The sequence below is a fragment of the Schistocerca americana genome, chromosome 4 (genome assembly GCF_021461395.2).
Source record: "Schistocerca americana isolate TAMUIC-IGC-003095 chromosome 4, iqSchAmer2.1, whole genome shotgun sequence".
NCBI classification, from domain to species: Eukaryota; Metazoa; Arthropoda; class Insecta; order Orthoptera; family Acrididae; genus Schistocerca; species Schistocerca americana.
Genome location: NC_060122.1, coordinates 229,657,979 through 229,678,544, shown reverse-complemented (window position 1 = coordinate 229,678,544; position 20,566 = coordinate 229,657,979). Strand labels below are relative to the sequence as shown.

General features: G+C 42.8%; 1 protein-coding gene and 1 non-coding gene across 2 annotated transcripts in view; one reads left to right on the top strand and one right to left on the bottom strand.

The window, feature by feature from the left end:
* LOC124612875 (soluble guanylate cyclase 89Db-like) overlaps positions 1-20,566 on the top strand; it is a 468,418-nt gene that overhangs the window by 270,815 nt on the left and 177,037 nt on the right. Inside the window, exon 3 of the mRNA XM_047141315.1 lies at positions 11,908-12,101. Within this exon, the coding sequence (XP_046997271.1) occupies positions 11,908-12,101 (194 nt within the window). The remainder of the gene's footprint in view (positions 1-11,907; positions 12,102-20,566) is intronic.
* On the bottom strand, positions 10,292-10,400 carry LOC124614518. Its single transcript, XR_006979743.1, has one exon. It is a non-coding gene; the product is annotated as a U6 spliceosomal RNA (small nuclear RNA).

Below are 20,566 nucleotides of genomic sequence, written 5' to 3'. Positions count from 1 at the left end.
TCAGTCAGATTGTGTCACAAATTCCTCTTCTCCCCAATACTGTTCAGTACCTCCTCATTAGTTACGTGATCTACCCGTCTAATCTTCAGCATTTTCTGTAGCACCACATTTCGAAAGTTTCTATTCTCTTCTTGTCTAAACTATTTATCGTCCATAATTCGCTTACATACATGGCTACGCTCCATACAAATACTTTATGAAAAGTTTTCCTGACACTTAAATCTATACTTGACGTTAACAAATTTCATTCTTCAGAAACGCTTTCCTTGCCATTGCCAGCCTGTATTTTATATCCTCTCTACTTCAACCATCATCAGTTATTTTGCTCCCCGGATAGCAAAACTCATCTACTACCTTAAGTGTCTCATTTCCTAATCTAATTCCCTCACCATCACCTGATTTAATTCGACTACATTCCATTATTTTCGTTTTGCTTTCCTTGATGTTCATTTTGTATCCTCCTTGCAAGACACTGTCCATTCTCTTCAACAGCTCTTCCAGGTCCTTCGCTGTCAGAATTACAATGTCATCAGCAAACCTCAAAGTTTTTATTTCTTATCCATCGATTATAATTCCTACTCCGAATTTTTCTTTTCTTCCCTTTAGTGCCTGCTCAATATACAGATTGAATAACATCGGGGATAGGCTATAACCCTGTCTCACTAACTTTTATCACTGCTTCCCTTTCGTGCCCCTGCCATCTGGTTTCTGCCCAAATTGTAAATATTTTTTCGCTCCCTGTATTTTATCCCCGCTATCTTCAGAATTTAGAAGAGAATATTCGAGTCAACATTGTCAAAGGCTTTCTCTAAGTCTACAAATTTTAGAAACATAGGTTTGCCTTTCCTTAATTTAAGATAAGTCGTAGGGTAAGTATTGCCTCGCGTGTTGTAAGATTTCTACGGAATCCAAATTGAGCTTCTTGATGTCGGATTCTACCAGTTTTTCCATTCGTCTGTAAAGAATTCGTGTTAGTATTTTCCAACCGTGACTTATTAACTGATAGTTCGACAATTTTCACACCTGTCAAGACTTGCTTTCTTTGGGATTTGAATTATTATATTCTTCTTGAAGTATGAGGGTATTTCTCCAGTCTCATACGTCTTGCTCATCAGATGGTAGAGTTTTGTCAGGACTGGCTCTCGCAAGGCTGTCAGTAGTTCTAATGGAATGTTATATCTACTCCCGGGGCCTTTTTTGACTCGGGTCTTTCAGTGCTCTCTCAAATTCTTCACGCAATATCGTACCTTCCATTTCATCTTCATCTACGTCCTCTTCCACTTCCCTAATATTGTCCTCAAGTACACTGCAATTGTATAGACCCTCTATATACTCCTTCCACTTTCCTTCTTTCCCTCCTTTTCTTAGGACTGATTTTCCATCTACGCTCTTGATATTCATAAAGGTGATTTTCTTTTCGCCAAAGCTCTCTTTAATTTTCCTGTAGGCAGTATCTATCTTACCCTTAGTGATATATGCCTCTATATTCATACATCTGACCTCTAGCCATTCTTGATTAGAAATTTTGCACTTCCTATCGATCTCATTTTTGAGACGTTTGTATTCCTTTTCGCCTGCTTCATGTACTGCATTTTTATATTTTCTCCTTTCATCAGTTAAATTCAGTATCTGTTCTGTTTCTCATGGATTTGTACTAGCCCTCGTCTTTTTACCTGCTTGATCCTCTGCTGCTTTCACTATTTCATCTCTCAAAGCTACCCATTCTTCTTCTACTGAATTTCTTCTCCCTGTCAATCGTTCCCTAATGCTCCCTCTGAAACTCTGTACAACGTCTGGTTCTTTCAGTTTATCCAGATCCCATCTCCTTGAATTCCTAACTTTTTGCAGTTTCTTCAGTTTTAGTCTACAGTTCATAACCAATAAACTGTAGTCAGAGTCCACAGCTGCCCCAGGAAATGTCTTACAATTTTAAATCTGTTTCCTAAATCTCTGTCTTACATTATATAACCGATCTGAAATGTTCCGGTGTCTCCAGGCCTCTTCCACGTATACCACCTTCTTTCATGATTCTTAAATGAAGTGGTAGTTATGATTGAATTACGCTCTGCGCAAAATGCTACCAGGCGGGTTCCTCTTTCATTCTTTACCCCCAGTCCACATTCACTTACTAATTTACCTTCTCTTCCTTTCCCTACTATCGAATTCCAGTCTCCCATGACTATTAAATTTTCCTCTCCCGTAACTATCTGAATAATTTCTACTATCACATGATGCATTTCTTCTATTTCATCTTCTGCGGAACTTGTTGGCATATAAACTTGTACTAATGTGGTAGGCATGGGCTTCGTCTATCTTGGCTTCAAGAACGCGTTCACTATGATGTTCCTAGCAGCTTATCCGCGCTCCTATTTTTTTGTTCATTATTAAACCTACTCCTGAGTTACATCTGTTTGATTTTGTATTTATAACCCTGTATTCATCTGACCAGAAGTGTTGTTCCTCCTGCCACCGAACATCACTAATTCCCACTATATCTAACTTTAACCTATCCGTTTCCGTATTTGATTTTCTGACGTACCTGCCCGATTAAGAGATCTGACATTCCACGCTCCGATCCATAGAACGGCAGTTCTCTTTCTTCTGATAACGACGTCCTCCTGAGTAGGTCCCGCCCGGGGATCCGAATGGGAGACTATTTTATCTCCGGAATAGTTTACCCAAGAGGACGTTATCATCATTCAACCATACAGTAAAGCTGCATGCCCTCGGGAAAAATTACGGTTCATGGCGGGCATAGGTTTTGTAATTCTGAAAATGAAGCTTGTTTTGCAAGTTCTAATCTTTGTGTGTGAGCTTTCTAAAAATAATTTTTAACTTTTAACTTTTCCCTTTTGTAGCATGATTCTGAGTGCACCGACGGCAGCAGAGCCATGATGGGGAAGGTGTAGGCACATTTATTTGGTCCAAGCCTTGTTGACACAAAAATGGTTCAAATGGCCTTGAGCGCTATGGGACATAACTTCTGAGGTCATCAGTCCCCTAGAAGTTAGAACTACTTAAACTTAACTAACCTCAGGGCATCACACACATCCATGCCCGAGGCAGGACTCGAACCTGCGACCGTAACGGTCGCGCGGTTACAGACTGTAGCGCCTGGAACCGCTCGGCCAGTCTGGCCGGCTTGTTGACACAAATTTATTATTTCACAATAATTGGTTATACATCGAAGTTAATACAGTTAACAGTTTTAAGGAAATTTTAGCAATAGAAAAATCTTTTTTTTTTTAAAAAAAAAACATTCTCCAAGAGAACATGCAGCCCTACTCTGAAACAGTACATACCGTTAGTAAAAGGAATATTATATATCATTTGCAGTCATCAAGACTTCAAGAATACTGTTTTGGGATCAACATAAGGTGAAAACACCAAAAATGGAGATCTTCAAAACAACTTACAAATAAACATTTTAACACATCACTCACAAAACTACAGGAATTAATTCACACATACAGTCTATTACGAACTCAACAGTCATTTCTGCCAGCTGTGTGATGCCTAAATTTGATTGATACAGAATAAACGCAGCTCAAAAGAATGATATTTCAACATACCATAAAACAATTTTATGATAAAAGATGACTGCCTTTTTTTCCCGTTCAAATTTCTGCATAACAGTTTTTGTACTAACAAGCTACAGTTGCTGCCTCTTACTTGCTACAGACAGACAAACACATCTGTCCATAAATGATTGATTAACGAGGTGGCAATTCAGAGCTAGCAACTTCTTGTAACAACTGATTCTCAAATGCTGCCACGAAAAACATTCTGCAAAACAGAAGAACACAAATTAAAGTTCCACTCACTACAAAATCCAAGGAATCACGCAGTATAAATAATGGTCACTTCGTAAGAATGGAACTGAAAAACATTACACACTCAAGTGTGCTACTCACTCACAACAGTCCTTTTAAGTGCATACTCCACAGCTCAAAATCTATATCCCAAGCAGTATTAGTAGAATTACGGAATTTGCAGTTTAAACGCACCCAGTTTAACAAGATCTAATGTGATAATATTCGATAGTAAAAGATCGATGATAGTGGATACCGTGCCATACACTATGAAACAAATTAAGAATTATTCACAGTAGGCACCTGGCACGTGATAATATTCTGAATTATTCCAAATCACAAAATGTTGGCTACAAGTACCAACCCCATAATAAGTAATGATCATGAAATATAATAAAAGTATATGAAAATTTCGGCCTTAGCCAGGTGACGAGAACCACACCAATGCAGTTTCCTGTTACACTCGAGTGCTAGGCCCAACAAACAACAGCTGGTCATGGAGAACCACGCTAAGCAAGCAAGCATTCCGTCCTCCCCACATGCTCGCCAACAGCCATCTTATCGTAATCCTTAAACGGCAGGCACCAGTTGACTTCTGTCCTGTCGCCATCCGACGACCAGCCGACCGATCGACCAGCGGCCCTCCGTCTGCGTCGACCACGGCCCCGGCGTGTACTTGCGCCGTGCGGACCTGCCTGCTGCTGACTGCCAACTCGTCCAACCGCGGAGTAACGACGAACCCGACCCAGTGCACAGCCCAACAGCGACTGAGCCTTAGAGCCGACCGACTAACATGCGAGTGTCTGCCTTCTGACTGACTCTTTCGCCTCACTGCACCGACTCCCAGACTGACCGACTAACCGACTGACCAGACTCCTCGAGACTCACTGACTGGTCCTCTTGCCATCTCCCGGCCGAACCGTCCTCCAAAACTGTTGCTTCGCGCACTAGCGCCATCAGCGCTCAGCGATCACGCCCCCTATCGCTGCGGTGAAAACAAGTGAATAACCTCGCGGGTAATCAAATGAGCTGAGCCGTGACACGGCTCACTGAGTAACAAAAATCCTGTCGCTCTTTATGATCCTTTAATCTTAATTTCGGATATCTAAGGTTGGCAATTGTGGAAACGTCATAACAAACAGAGAAATTTATTAAGCGGCCTAGGCGGTTTTATTCGCAAAATTATAGGAATATTACTAGATTTCGATAAATCTCAGTGTTAGGGAATACATGTCAATCATATCTTTCGTTAGTCACCTGATCCAGCACTATATTTCTTTTTTATTTTTCTGTCCGACAGAATGAAGCACAATCTTGGATTGGGAAAGGGTAGGGGAACAAAACAAACAGTGTTCCTCTAGTGTCTCTAGCAGTACGCCACCTTCCTCGATTTCTTGACTCATTTCTTATATTTCTACCAACAAGACTGCCCAGGATGGGACGGTATTGGTTTTCTTGAACAAGATTCCAACGAAACTGATTCGTGATAATTTTTTTACAGCCTATGCGGTACAGGTCCCATTGGTAGTATGCTTGAAACCTCTCCACGTCTGCTGACAACTGAAAATTTCACTCTCATGTTATCCACCTTGTTACCAGATTCCTTCTTCATACGTTCTCATGTTGTTTGATGTTGATATGGCTAGTTGTAGTCCCATACCCAAGATAACACATTTTACACTAAATACGTTGACGACGCTGATTCCGTGTGGCAAGTTCATTTCGGACACTGGAGCTTATAGCAGTTTATGTCGCTCATTTTTTTGTCTAATTTCAGTCAATATATTCCACTTGTAAGGTACCCGTCTTAGCGACCTTGTCCACTTCAGAACACGTTCGTTGTTCTAGCTACGTTCAGCTCTGAAAGGAAGTTATGTGCAAGTATTTTGCATCTTCTATACAATCTCTCTCTACGTGTGGATTTTAACCCCATTAATACTTATTACCATTATCTCCAAAATGTTGTGCGTAATCAACTACTTTTGCGTCCTAACACTCATTCCCTATTTAACTACGTTTGCAGAATTATCTTTGGTTTTAATTTTTAACTGTTATTGTACGAACATATGTTGGGAAACAGAGATGGACTTCACCGTCTACACTAGGCCACTGTTCTGCGAAAGGCTAGCAATGGTTCCCCGATGCCAGTATACTTGTGAAATATTAGAGACAGTACGCTCAAATCGTGCCTGATATGGTCCTGTAGGTGAGAATGCTCTATTCTTCACACAAGGTTTACTAATACGTTCTGTAATGCTGCACTTCGTTTGTAGGTATCTTAGAATAGCTTCGATCCATAGTTATGCGTTTCACAAGGAACCCCTTGAGTGCAAGGTCGCAAGTTCCAATCTTTACTAAGGCTCATTTGAAGGTATTGTGTTAACAGTTATGACAGGAAAAACATTAGCTGCTAGTGACTGAAGCATGTGCATCAGAATGGCGACGATAAAGGGGGTCCGGGAGGTGCAGAGATCAAACTTCTATGAGATGTACGTGTTACATTTCACAAAATGGACATCGCCGACATTGAAGAAGTGTTTAAAACGAACCATTAACTTTCACCATGAACATTGAATGAAAAATAGCGCGGCAAAGTGATCGCAACAGTTCGCACCATCACGATCGAAAGCGAACTCCTTGAGAGTTACAAACTGTGCAAGACGTTCAGATAGGTATCCACTCTTAAAGAATGCATATAGAATCATATTTGTGTAACGGGGCAATGAGAACTGATGGAATGTGATGGCATGCAAATGAATCTGATACTGTCTATCGTGAAGCCTAACGTGAAACTGGCTATCCTTCAAGGCGTAGCTTCAGATGGTGCGATAATATGTTTTATAGATACGGACGAAACAAAAATACAGAAGCTGAATTTGTTCGGTGGTTCCAGATGATATCATTTGCAATGTCAGACACTTTTTAGGAGGGATAGTTTGCCCTAAATGAGTATGATTTTTATACAAAGACCAGAAATCAAGCAAAAGCAAGCTTTTTAACTAGCTATTGGCCAAAACCAGTGCTCATACCATTGCTGATTTACTCTTACGCCCATTTTCACACGCTATCATGCTGCGACTGTTACTGAACAACTGCAACTGTCATCCAACTCGGTTGCAGGTCGCATACCTAACGGCTTTCAGGGACAACAAAAATTTCATATTGAGCATTTAAATAATTATTGACCGAATTTAAAAATTTAAAATTCTGCTAACCTGCTCATTAAGAGGCATAACCATACGTTAATGAGTTAACACAATACGTCAAGTATTAAAGTTAAAAGCTGTATATATGTCCTGATGCAGTGAAGCTCACGACTCGCAGGTTACTGAGATTACATGCAGTATTTGATAATGAGAACACTTAGCAATTCCCAAAATACTTTACACATGTCATACGTATTTGGTTGCTACAGTTTTTGATTTTGGCTTTTTATTTAGTCTATAAATAATTCAAAACTAATAACACCTACATAATCAGGAATTTTCGACTTCAACCATAAAAGATTGACATTGTTAACTTAAAATAATGAATACCGTAATTCATTCGTAAAGTATTCAGACATTTCAGGTTGTTTTATACATCAGAATTCGATTGTGTAAAGACTCAGAGGTGGGGGTTACTGGTTTATACTAAACAGCGATTCTTTTTCTACCACTTCTTCAGCTTAGGCCTACAATACAGTAGACGTAACGGTCAAAGTCACGGGGAGCGCTGATCCATTTGAAGATGAGCCATCTATGCCGCCTAATACGGCATTTGGTGCAAGAACAGACACGATATCTGAGCTATGTTAGACAGGTGTGTTGTGAAAACTGTAGCAGTTCGTGAGGTAACCAATTTAGATCTTGGGATGATAACACAAGTTAACAAATGTAAACTTTTTTCTACACTTGGTTAGTAAATTGGTGAATTTACCTAATTTTGTCGGTGCTGAATTCACTGGTAGATTCAGCTCTTCTCTATTACTTCTCATTTCCTAGGTACACAGCAGAATCAAAAACAATACGGTGAACGTTGACAAAAAAACTAACAAGAAATACATATTCGTAACTTCAGAATTTAATGCTTTTTTATATGCACACATGGACATGAAGCCAACAGAAACTGTAAATAAGTTCGCAACATACTTTCAACTTAATCTTCTTTGGTGCTCGAAAAATGTACTCCTCTTTTGTTTGCAGTTTCTCTTGCACACCTGCCATTTAGGGACGATTTACAAAACTTCTAGCATCCGAGTAAAAAAAGAAAGAAAAAGAAAGGGTTACGTATCCAAACAAGAGAATAGTAAAGATCGCATTACGGGAAATAACTATAAAACCCTTAAAAACTAAAAAGTTGTACGTGCTACACCGTTTTGAAAGGTAAATTCGAATTACACACACCAAAACACATACTAATTAATATATCATAGCCCAGAGGCAAAGCCGCTCGGGATTAGCCGAGCGGTCTCATGCGCTGTAGTCATGGACTGTGCGGCTGATCCTGGCGGGGGTTCAAGTCCTCCCTTGGGCATGGGTTTGTGTGTTCGTCCTTAGCATAATTTAGGTTAAGTAGTGTGTAAGCTTAGGGACTGATGACCTTAGCAGTTAAGTCCCATAAGATTTCACACACATTTGAACAACCAGAGGCAAATGGCTGTGGGGTAGTGCAGTCGGAGCCACACGTATGGCTCATAGGATATGGGAGATCGCACAATAATCGGGGCATCTGCAGTCAACAGTGACTAGAGTGAATTTTCAAATCGCAGAAATAGTGTTTCCACACTACGTAATTCCCCGCGAGGGAAGACCACAGGTGCTCCAAGAACGGACGTCACGTCGCCTCCCGCAAGTCATCCGAGGCAATCGACGGTTTTCTGTGTGCCGATCAGAAAGGTGGTGTCAGGCACACACTTCTACCAGAGCCATACGAAGAGAACAGCACGGAGTCGACTTCCGGAGCTGATGAGCGAACCCACAACCACTGCCTTCCCGTGGCTCAGTATATAATTCTAACCCCTCCTTTCCTATTTCATTACTACACATTTTAAAAATTTAACCACGTTGTTCAGATTCCTAACTGTGTAAGTACAAGAAAATCTCTCTAAATCGTCATTTTACAAAATTCATTCAGAGAGAAAAAGAACGCTGTGAACTTCACATTATCGTGAAAGCTAAACATCAGAAAAACACTATAAGTCAAAAAAATCCAAGAGGGGCGGAAATCGGTGTTTGTACAGTACAGAGAAACAAATGATTACAGTTTCAGAAAAGCTGGATGATTTATTCAAGAGAAAGAGCTTCAGAAACTGAGCAAGTCAATATCGCGTTGCTCTGCCTCTGACCCAAACGCAAGCAGTTATTTGGCTTAGCATTGATTGATAGAGCTGTTGGATGTCCTCATTAGGGACATCGTCCGAAAGTCTGTCCAACTGGCGCGTTAGATCATAAAAATCACGAGGTGCTCCAAACGTTCTCGACCGGGGAGAGATCCGGAGACCCTTCTGGCCAAGGTAGTGTTTGGCAAGCATGAAGGCAAGCAGTAAAAACTCTCGCCCTGTGCGGGCGAGCACTATCCTGCTGAAATCTAAGCCCAAAATGGCTTACCGTGAAAGGCAACTAAATGGGACGTAGTTAACAGATTAAGTGATGAAATTAGGAAACCATTACAAACCCCTATGTATCGCTCCCACAGGGTCCGTGAATACAAGATTAGAATAGCTGCAGAGAGCACGGCGGCATTTAAGCAGTAATGTTCGTACGTTACCTATGCAAATGGAAAGGGGAAAAGCCACAATAATTGGTACAGTGCCACGCACCCTCTGCCATGCGCTATACAGAGATTTGCAGAGTACAATCGTAGATGTACATTTTTCCCCATATCTCTTTATCTACTTCACATCACAGTGCCCTCCAGTCTTGCCCATTCGTCTTCTTCTGCTGTTGGTGCTCCTACTACTACTTCTTCTTCTCCATCTTCGTTTCACTGACTCTTCCCTGTTTCTTTTTCCTTGCATTGCTTTCACTGAAACTGTGCACGGGTCACGTACCCCCGTTACAGATTTCATCAAAGAGAAACATGACATCTACAAAGGCAGTTTTTTTTATCTACAAATCCTCATTAATGACATTAATGTGTAGTATCTGTTATTTCGGCTATGTCCGAAAGAACACACTATGCGGAATCAGCATCAACAGCTGTGATGCATATTATGCAAGAGCTGAAGGTAGACAGGGGACCAGGGGGGGGGGGGGGGGGTGAGAAAGGAAAAGAAAGGGAAGGAAATCATGATATTAGCTGCATCAGGACTTTTTGCAGAGTCAACTGCGACAAGGGAACATGTGTGCCAGATCGGGATTCAAATCCAGGGTCCCCTGCTTACTTATTTATTTTCATTTTGTTCATTGTGTTTGGATGTAGCAGACGTCACAACACATACGTTGAAGTTCACTGTTGATCCCTTCACTCAGTTTTTTATTACAGGGACCAGCCAGTCAAAATATGTGGAACACTTCACGATTTTGTGTGTCTTCCTTGCCTAGGGGCCATGCTAATCTTTTCTTTTTTTCCTTTATTGCAATTTCATTCCCCTGCCCCACATGGGCAGGATAGGGCTGGCACAGTCCACCGCTCTTCAGCTTTAACAGAAATACAAGGGGAACACTTACATAAAAAATGGGGGAAGAAAGGGGGACATCAAAACACAGTAACTGGAGATAATGGGAGTTAAAATATTTGGGGGACAATTAAAAAGTCGACATAAAGTCAAAAGAACACAGCTGGCAATTCGTTGCACACTTAAAATCTCTGGAGTCAAATAGAAGTTAAAAGTCGGCCACATTATAAAAATCACACACAGCACTCGAAAAACAAAACCACTGGAAACGACGGATCACTCACAAAGAATAAAAACCGCTGGTAGGGACCTGCCAAAAGACTGGAGGTTGGAGAGGAGTAAAAAAGAGTAGAGGAGGGATGGGGGACGGGAGGAAGAGGAAAAGGGGTGGACAGGGGGTGCAGGAAGAGGCAGGAGACAGGCAGGGCGGTAGATGAAAAGGGAAGACAACGCAGGAGGGAGTGCAGAGACACTAAAGGGGAGCACAGGAGAGGAAGGGGGAGTAGGAGGGGGAAAGCTGCTCAGGAGAAGGGAGGGGGAGGAGAGGGAGCCCTGAGGAGGAGGCAGGAGGAAGATGGGATTAGAGTCGGTAGGAAGGGTAAATGTCAGGGTGAAACTCATCATCCAGGAGAGGTAGATGCTGGACGTTGCTGTGGGAAAGGAGGTGGAGGGTGTGGAGATGGAGGGAGGGTGGGACACAATGGTAAAGGCACGGTAATGGGCTGGGGGTGGAGTGGAAGGGAGACATCAAGGGGTGAGGGGGATCGAGTCAGCGGACAATATACACGGTGCGGATACACGGTGTGGATGTGTTCAAGGAAAAGGAGAAGGTGGGGAAAGGGGATGAGGTCGTAGAGGATGCTTGTGGGAGATGGGAGGCGGATGCAGAAGGCCCAATCTTCTCTGTCTTGTTCCAATTTAGTAGATGTACCGCAGAAGCACGTATGACTGCGCAATGGCAATGAAGATGGTGAATTTGTAGTCCATTGAGGCTTTTTTTTAGAAGAATGGACACTACGCATTCACCTTCAGCGCAGATGTAGATTTCATTCTACCTCCAGCGAGAATCTAAATTAGCGTGCATGGAGGACATGGACGAGGGCTGCAGATAGATGGCGCTAGCTGGGAATGTGGGTTGGCTGCGTACTGTATAGAGACAGCCCGCGGAAGAGCGACAAACACTGTGTACAGGTGGTGCAATGGTTAATGCAGCTCCCCTGCAAGCTTATGATTCCAGGTTCCAGTCCAGGCCTGGCGCATATTTTCGCTTGTCGCCACTGATTCCGCAAAAAGTCCCTATGCAGGTGACGTCATGAATTCCTTCTCTGCCCCTCCCCACATTCAGCTTACTCAATCTTCAGTCTTCGTTAATGTTCGGTCTAATTGCGTTTCCAAGAAAAATTAGGTAGATAGCAGGTTCCACTGTTGAAATGTTGATTACTGCTCGTTCTCACTTTACAATAGTGTGTGATTAGTTTTTTGATGTTATGTTGGCAGGTACGACTTGCCCATAAAGGCTACGGGCCGGCACTTCGCGGACTTCCTGCAGAACGTGGACAACATCCACATGCAGATGCGCTTCACCTACCCAAAGATGAAGAGCCCCAGCATGTACATCACGCACGTGGACCCGCACGGCGTCGAACTCGTGTACCGCAGCTCGAGACGCGGATTCGTCCACTACCTGATGGGTAAGTACAGAGGCGAGGGAAAGCGGCGATCTGACTCCCTAGGCCAATGCTCGTCAAACTTGTTTGCTCAAGAGCCGGTATCGACATTGTGGGGCAGCACTTCATGCTTCAGACGTACCTATCTTATTATTAATTAGTAAGCTGCATAATTGCTGTATTATGAGCTCCCAACAGACCGGCTATAGTAAGGGCGCAGGCTCCCAAGTAGTGATGACTAAAAGTCAGTACCTATCGCGACAGTTCCCGTTGACTGTTCCGTGCTGCCACCCTAGGTGACAAGTTGAGAGAGTGTAACTGTCTGACGAAATGTTATTGTGTTGCCTGTGTGAGTGGAAGATTCCATGAAGTTTCGGGACTGCAGCCGGATGACGTCGATTTATTGGCACGATATTTCAGCAGTCAGCCATTCTGAGGATTCAAACGGTGGACTACGGAATGTTCAGTAGTCATGACACAACTCGTGCACTGCTTAAAGATCGCGCATTGTATACAGCATTTTCAGCTATGACGGCTCTTAACTTCTTCAACAATTCGTGGCGTAACGGACAGTCGGCCTCTCCAAGAAGCAATTCCTAAATAGTAAGCTAATCCGTCCTTCCAAGTCACATTCTTCAGCCCCGATGCGGAAAGAGGTGTTCTCCGTATTCTTTTAACGCGTCGACACTCGCGAAGCGAAGCAGCAAAGTAGCTGTCGTTTTGATGAAACAGCTTTACAAGTGAAGACCTGCCCACCTTGTGCAGACGCATGTTGATCGTCTGTATCTGCCTTGCTGACTGATGCTTCTCTTTCAACACTACGTCGCAGAGCCAGTAGCGACACCTAACGGCAAGTCATGAGACTAACACTGCTAACAGAGCTAATCTTGCGGCGCACAGGCTGAACACCATTCTTATCAAGTTGGGTACCCATGCGATTAATAGTTTTCTCCCTGCACAGGCCCAAGTAGCTAAAGTTTCATTATAATCACCCTGTACATCGTGGGAAGTGGTGAGTCAGCCTTCTCAATACGGAAATGATCATAAATGCACAAATCTGGGCTAGTGCTGGCAGAAAAAAGCTTTCCACCATGAGAACAATCCATAAAACACATAAGAAAAACAGTAGGAGTTCGTTCCAGCCATTAGAAAATATTAATTAATGTACCTAGAGAACGAACTAATTGGAAGGAAGTAAATAAGCCATTACTGACCGGTCATGCATGGTAGAGAAATGAAAAATTGTACTGAAATGCAGGAGGATCTGCAGCGAATTGACGCATGGTGCAGGGAATGGCAATTGAATCTCAATGTAGACAAGTGTAATGTGCTGCGAATACATAGGAAGAAAGATCCTTAATCATTTAGCCACAATAAAGCAGGCCAGCAACTGGAAGCAGTTAATTCCATAAATTATCTGGGAGTAGGCACTAGGAGTGATTTCAAATGGAATGACAATACAAAATTAATCGTCGATAAAGCAGATGCCAGACTGCGATTCATTGGAAGAATCCTAAGGAAATGCAGTCCGAAAACAAAAAAAAGTAGGTTACAGTACACTTGTTCGCCCACTGCACGAATACTGCTCATCGGTGTGGGATCCGTACCAGATAGAGTTGATAGAACAGGTAGAGAAGATCCAACGGAGAGCAGCGCGCTTCGTTACAGGATCATTTAGTAATCGCGAAAGTGTTACTTAGATTATAGACACACTCTAGTGGAATACTCTGCAAGAGAGACGCTCATTAACTCGGTACGGGCTTTTGTTGAAGTTTCGAGAACATACCTTCACCGAGGAGCCAAGCAGTACATATATTGCTCTCTGCTAGGTATACCTCGCGGAGAAACTCAGGATAAAATCAGAGAGGTTAGAGCCCACACAGAGGCATAACGACAATCTTTCTTTCCACGAACAATACGAGACTGGAATAGAAAGGAGAACCGATAGAGGTACTCAAGGTACCCTCAATCACACACCGTCAGGTGGCTTGCGGAGTATGGAAGTAGATGTAGATGTAGATGCGGAGAAGAGGACCATGACGCGGGTGCTTCAGCACGTTGTTGACCACGAAAGCATCGGTGGCTGGCAGTCGGTTACATTTAGAACCAGAAGCGAGCCCTAGAGATGCGACTGAGTTCCTGTCGTTAAGTTTCCCGTACACGTTTGAGTTGATGCTAGCGAAGTCCAGCACATGTTGCGACTGAGATGGCGGCAGTCTTGAACAGCAATCTTCACGATGTATCGAAACCAACCGACTGTGACTGCTTCACAGCAGACTCGGCAGCGTTTATCCTTCGGTTTTTTCTACTTGGTGGAGACTCAGTAAAGTGGAAAGTGGCAACACTGCCAGAAAGTGGTTCCATGCAGTCAACGTGACCAGGGAGGCAGTGCTGATCCTCCTGTGGTGTTCCTGAGGGGGGAGGGGGATACCCTTTCTTTTAAATGGTCAATCTGCGTTGGCTGCAGCCCAGCGCCCCCTTGGGGAAACGATTTTCTTGTTGGAAAGGGTGATGGTGGAGCAAGTTTGAATGTGATACCCCTGTCTTCATTCCCAATGAACACGCCGAAAAGTGGGAATACTTTACTATACTGATTTCCTGAAATCTAAAATTTATGTGGACCTTTACATCCTGTGGTCCTTTTTCTTTGACACTCGACGGTCGGTTATCATATTTGCCACCTCGTTTTGTACGCAGTCATACTGTGGTTGTGGATTGTTTTGTTTGCAGTCTCCTGTACAGTTCCAGTCTGTGCTTAGATTCAATATTAATTAAATATTTCTTTTTCGCAGTCAGGCATGAACATTAGAGAAGTCTCCTCTATACAATGTGCATATGGTGGATGCTGAACTCGCAACAGGGGAAGATTTACCCTTCTCATATGCACTTTTATCCTGACTGGTCCTATATTCACATCCTTTCGTGAAATGTAGGCAGGGAAACAGTATTGCTTAATCCAGTGTCTCTAATTTCGCAAAATTAGTAGACTCTTCCGATCCCCAGTCATCGTGAGGCGTCTCAGGGAAGGGCAGTGCAGGAATGGTTATGTGCCAACTTATTTCGAACCAAAAACCCAACAGCAATCATATTACTTTAGTTGTCCTGAACTCATTAACAATTATTTGCTGAATAAATCGTTTTTCTTTAATAGAGTGACAACAGAATGTCTCTCCGATGAATTCAAGGAGGAGGAGGAGGAGATTAGTGTTTAACGTCCCGTCGACAACGAGGTCATTAGAGACGGAGCGCAAGCTCGGGAGAGGGCAGGATGGGGAAGGAAATCGGCCGCGCCCTTTCAAAGGAACCATCCCGGCATTTGCCTGAAGCAATTTAGGGAAATCACGGAAAACCTAAATCAGGATGGCCGGAGACGGGATTGAACCGTCGTCCTCCCGAATGCGAGTCCAGTGTGCTAACCACTGCGCCACCTCGCTCAGTGAATTCAAGCAACAGCGTGAAATGTTTTTGTCGAAAGGCTGAATCACAGACAAACGCTTCAGCGTAGGGCACATAGTTATGAAACTGAAACAGTACTTTTACCATCGGTTCCTTCCAGCGTAGTTTGTTCTCTTTGTACCACACGCTTACCAGTTGTATGATGTACTGGAAACAGGATTTACGGGTATCACGGAAGTAAGAGGAATTCGTGAGAGACAAAAGATGCCAGTGTCACTTTAGCGGTATGGTAAATATTGTTTGAGGATTAATCGGTTCACTAAAAACAATCCAACAGTTTGGAAGTACCACATGTAAGCTAAATCAATTTTGTACTTTTACAGCTGAGTCGTTACATGGCTGAGAAGGTAAGTTTCATTATGAACTTCTTCTTCTTCTTTAGTGTATCTGTCCTCTGACGTGCTTCAACTGGAGGCTCTCCATCGTGTTCTGTTCTCACCATCTTTCTTCTTCTGTTTGTATGCTCGTCATTTACACACATCAAGAAAAGTTTTGTATCACCCCGGTTCCCAGAACTCCTGAAAATAGACGTTGAATGTGGGTATTGTATCACAGACACAGTCCCTTTGACTGTATAGAGATGTCTCTAAACCTGCCCAAAGATGTAAACAACCATGCATGAGCAGCGCCTATCAGACGGAGGGAGTCCCCATTCCAGCAGGAAGGAGGTACACGGCTCGTGTTGTCTGTAGTTCAACCATTCCTAGACGGTCAATACCGTGGTTCTACATCTACATCTACGTGATTACTCCGCTATTCACAATTAAGTGTCTGGCAGAGGGTTCAATGAACCACCTTCAAGCTGTCTCTCTACCGTTCCACTCTCGAACGGCGTGTGGGAAAAACGAGCACTTAAATTTTTCTGTATGAGCCTGATTTCTCTTATTTTATCGTGATGATCATTTCTCAGAGGGTCACCGTTGTCTAGGGGTAGCGTCTTTGATTCATAATCAAAACGTCTTCGGTCCCGAGTTCGATCCCCGCCACTGCCTAAATTTTGATAAGTAATCAGCATTGGCGGCCGAAGACTTCCGGCATAAGAAGTCAGCCTCATTCTGCAAACGGCCTTGTCAAAGAGGGCGGAGGAGCGGATAGAGGTTCAGGGCACTCTCTTGTCCTAAGGGTGGGAAATTGCCCCTAAAGGCGGAAGAATCAGCAATAATCAATGACATGAGGATGCAGAAGGCAATGGAAACCACTGCATTAAAGACACGTAACTTGGATCCACAGGACATGTGGCCTGTAATTGAAGAAGTGTCATGATGATCTCTCCATTGGCAAAAGATTCCGGAATAGTCCCCCATTCGGATCTCCGGGAGGGGACTGCCAAAGGGGAGGTTACCATGAGAAAAAGATTGAATAATCAACGAAAGGATGACGTTCTACGAGTCGGGGCGTGGAATGTCAGAAGCTTGAACGTGGTAGGGAAACTAGAATATCTGAAAAGGGAAATGCAAAGGCTCAGTCTAGATATAGTGGGGATCAGTGAAGTGAAGTGGAAGGAAGACAAGGATTTCTGTATGAGTATCGGGTAATATCAACAGCAGCAGAAAATGGTATAACAGGTGTAGGATTCGTTATGAATAGGAAGGTAGGGCAGAGGGTGTGTTACTGTGAACAGTTCAGTGACCGGGTTGTTCTAATCAGAATCGACAGCAGACCAACACCGACAACGATAGTTCAGGTATACATGCCGACATCGCAAGCTGAAGATGAACAGATAGAGAAAGTGTATGAGGATATTGAAAGGGTAATGCAGTATGTAAAGGGGGACGAAAATCTAATAGTCATGGGCGACTGGAATGCAGTTGTAGGGGAAGGAGTAGAAGAAAAGGTTACAGGAGAATATGGGCTTGGGACAAGGAATGAAAGAGGAGAAAGACTAATTGAGTTCTGTAACAAGTTTCAGCTAGTAATAGCGAATACCCTGTTCAAGAATCACAAGAGGAGGAGGTATACTTGGAAAAGACCGGGAGATACGGGAAGATTTCAATTAGATTACATCATGGTCAGAGATTCCGAAATCAGATACTGGATTGAAAGGCGTACCCAGGAGCAGATATAGACTCAGATCACAATATCGTAGTGATGAAGAGCAGGCTGAAGTTCAAGACATTAGTCAGGAAGAATCAATACGCAAAGAAGTGGGATACGGAACAACTAAGGAATAACGAGATACGTTTGAAGTTCTCTAACGCTATAGATACAGCAATAAGAAATAGCGCAGTAGGCAGTACAGTTGAAGAGGAATGGACATCTCTAAAAAGGGCCATCACAGAAGTTGGGAAGGAAAACATAGTTACAAGGAAGGTATCTGCGAAGAAACCATGGGTAACAGAAGAAATACTTCAGTTGATTGATGAAAGGAGGAAGTACAAACATGTTCTGGGAAAATCAGGAATACAGAAATACAAGTCGCTGAGGAATGAAATAAATAGGAAGTGCAGGGAAGCTAAGACGAAATGGCTGCAGGAGAAATGTGAAGACATCGAAAAAGATATGATTGTCGGAAGAACAGACTCAGCATACAGGAAAGTCAAAACAACCTTTGGTGACATTAAAAGCAACGGTGGTAACATTAAGAGTGCAACGGGAATTCCACTGTTAAATGCAGAGCAGAGAGCAGATTGGTGGAAAGAATACATTGAAAGCCTCTATGAGGTTGAAGATTTGTCTGATGTGATAGAAGAAGAAACAGGATTCGATTAAGAAGAGATAGGGGATCCAGTATTAGAATCGGAATTTAAAAGAGCTTTGGAGGACTTACGGTCAAATAAGGCAGAAGGGATAGATAACATTCCATCAGAATTTCTAAAATCATTGGGGGAAGTGGCAACAAAACGACTATTCACGTTGGTGTGTAGAATATATGAGTCTGGCGAAGTACCATCTAACTTTCGGAAAAGCATCATCCACACAATTCCGAAGACGGCAAGAGCTGACAAGTGCGAGAATTATCGCACAATCAGCTTAACAGCTCATGCATCGAAGCTGCTTACAAGAATAATATACAGAAGAATGGAAAAGAAAATTGAGAATGCGTTAGGTGACGATCAGTTTGGCTTTAGGAAAAGTAAAGGGACGAGAGAGGCAATTCTGACGTTACGGCTAATAATGGAAGCAAGGCTAAAGAAAAATCAAGACACAAGATTTGTCGACCTGGAAAAAGCGTTCGACAATATAAAATGGTGCAAGCTGTTCGAGATTCTGAAAAAAGTAGGGGTAAGCTATAGGGAGAGACGGGTCATATACAATATGTACAACAACCAAGAGGGAATAATAAGAGTGGACGATCAAGAACGAAGTGCTCGTATTAAGAAGGGTGTAAGACAAGGCTGTAGCCTTTTGCCCCTACTCTTCAATCTGTACATCAAGGAAGCAATGATGGAAATAAAAGAAAGGTTCAGGAGTGTAATTAAAATACAAGGTGAAAGGATATCAATGATACGATTCGCTGATGATATTGCTATCCTGAGTGAAAGTGAAGAAGAATTAAATGATCTGCTGAACGGAATGAACAGTCTAATGAGTACACAGTATGGTTTGAGAGTAAATCGGAGAGTGACGAAGGTAATGAGAACTAGTAGAAATGAGAACAGCGAGGGACTTAACATCAGGATTGATGGTCACGAAGTCAATGAAGTTAAGGAATTCTGCTACCCAGGCAGTAAAATAACCAATGACGGACGGAGCAAGGAGGACATCAAAAGCAGACTCGCTATGGCAAAAAAGGCATTTCTGGCCAAGAGAAGTCTACTAACATCAAATACCGGCCATAATTTGAGGAAGAAATTTCTGAGGGTGTACGTCTGGAGTACAGCATTGTATGGTAGTGAAACATGGGCTGTGGGAAAACAGGAACAGAAGAGAATCAAAGCATTTGAGATGTGGTGCTATAGACGAATGTTGAAAATTAGGTGGACTGATAAGGTAAGGAATGAGGAGGTTCTACGCAGAGTCGGAGAGGAAAGGAATATATGGAAAACACTGATAAGGAGAAGGGACAGGATGACAGGACATCTGCTAAGGCATGAGGGAATGACTTCCATGGTACTAGAGGGAGCTGTAGAGGGCAAAAACTGTAGAGGAAGACAGAGATTGGAATAAGTCAAGCAAATAATTGAGGACCTAGGTTGCAAGTGCTACTCTGAGTTGAAGAGGAGGTTAGCACAGGAAAGGAATTCGTGGCGGGCCGCATCAAACCAGTCAGTAGACTGATGAAAAAAAAAAGAAAAAAAAAGAAAGATCATTTCTCCCTACGTAGGTAGGTTCCTACAGAATGTTTTCGGTATCGGAGGATAAAACTGGTGATTGAAATTTCCTGAGAAGATCCCGTCGCAACGAAAAACGTCTTTGTTTTAATGATTGCCACTCCAATTCACGTATCATGTCTGTGGCACTATCTCCCCTATTTTGCTATAGTACAAAACCAGCCGCCCTTCTTTGAACTTTTTCGATGTCATCCGTCAGTCCCACCTGATGCGGATCCCACACCGCACATCAATACTCCGGAAAAGGGCGGACAACTGTGGTGTAAGCAGTCTCTTTAGTAGATATGTTGCACCTTCTAAGTGTTCTGCAAGTGAATCGCAGTCTTTGGTGTGCTCTACCCACAACATTATCTATGTGATCATTCCAATTTCAATTATTTGCAGTTTTAATCCCTAAGTATTTAGTTGAATTTACAGCCTTCAGATTTGTGTGACTTACGCCTAATCGAAATTTAGCGGATTTCTTTTAGTACTCATGTGAATAACTTCACACTTTTCTTTGTTGAGGGTCAATTGCCACTTTTCACACCATACAAGTATCGCATCTAAGTCATTTCGAAATTCGTTTTGGTCATCTGGTGACTTTACAAGAAGGTAAATGACAGCATCGTCTGCAAATAATCTAAAAGGGCTACTGAGATTGTCTCCTATGTCGTTAATATTGATCAGGCACAATAGAGGGCCCATACCACTTCCTTGGGGAACGCAGGATATTACTTCTGTTTTATTCGATGACTTTCCGTCTGTTACTACGAACTGTGA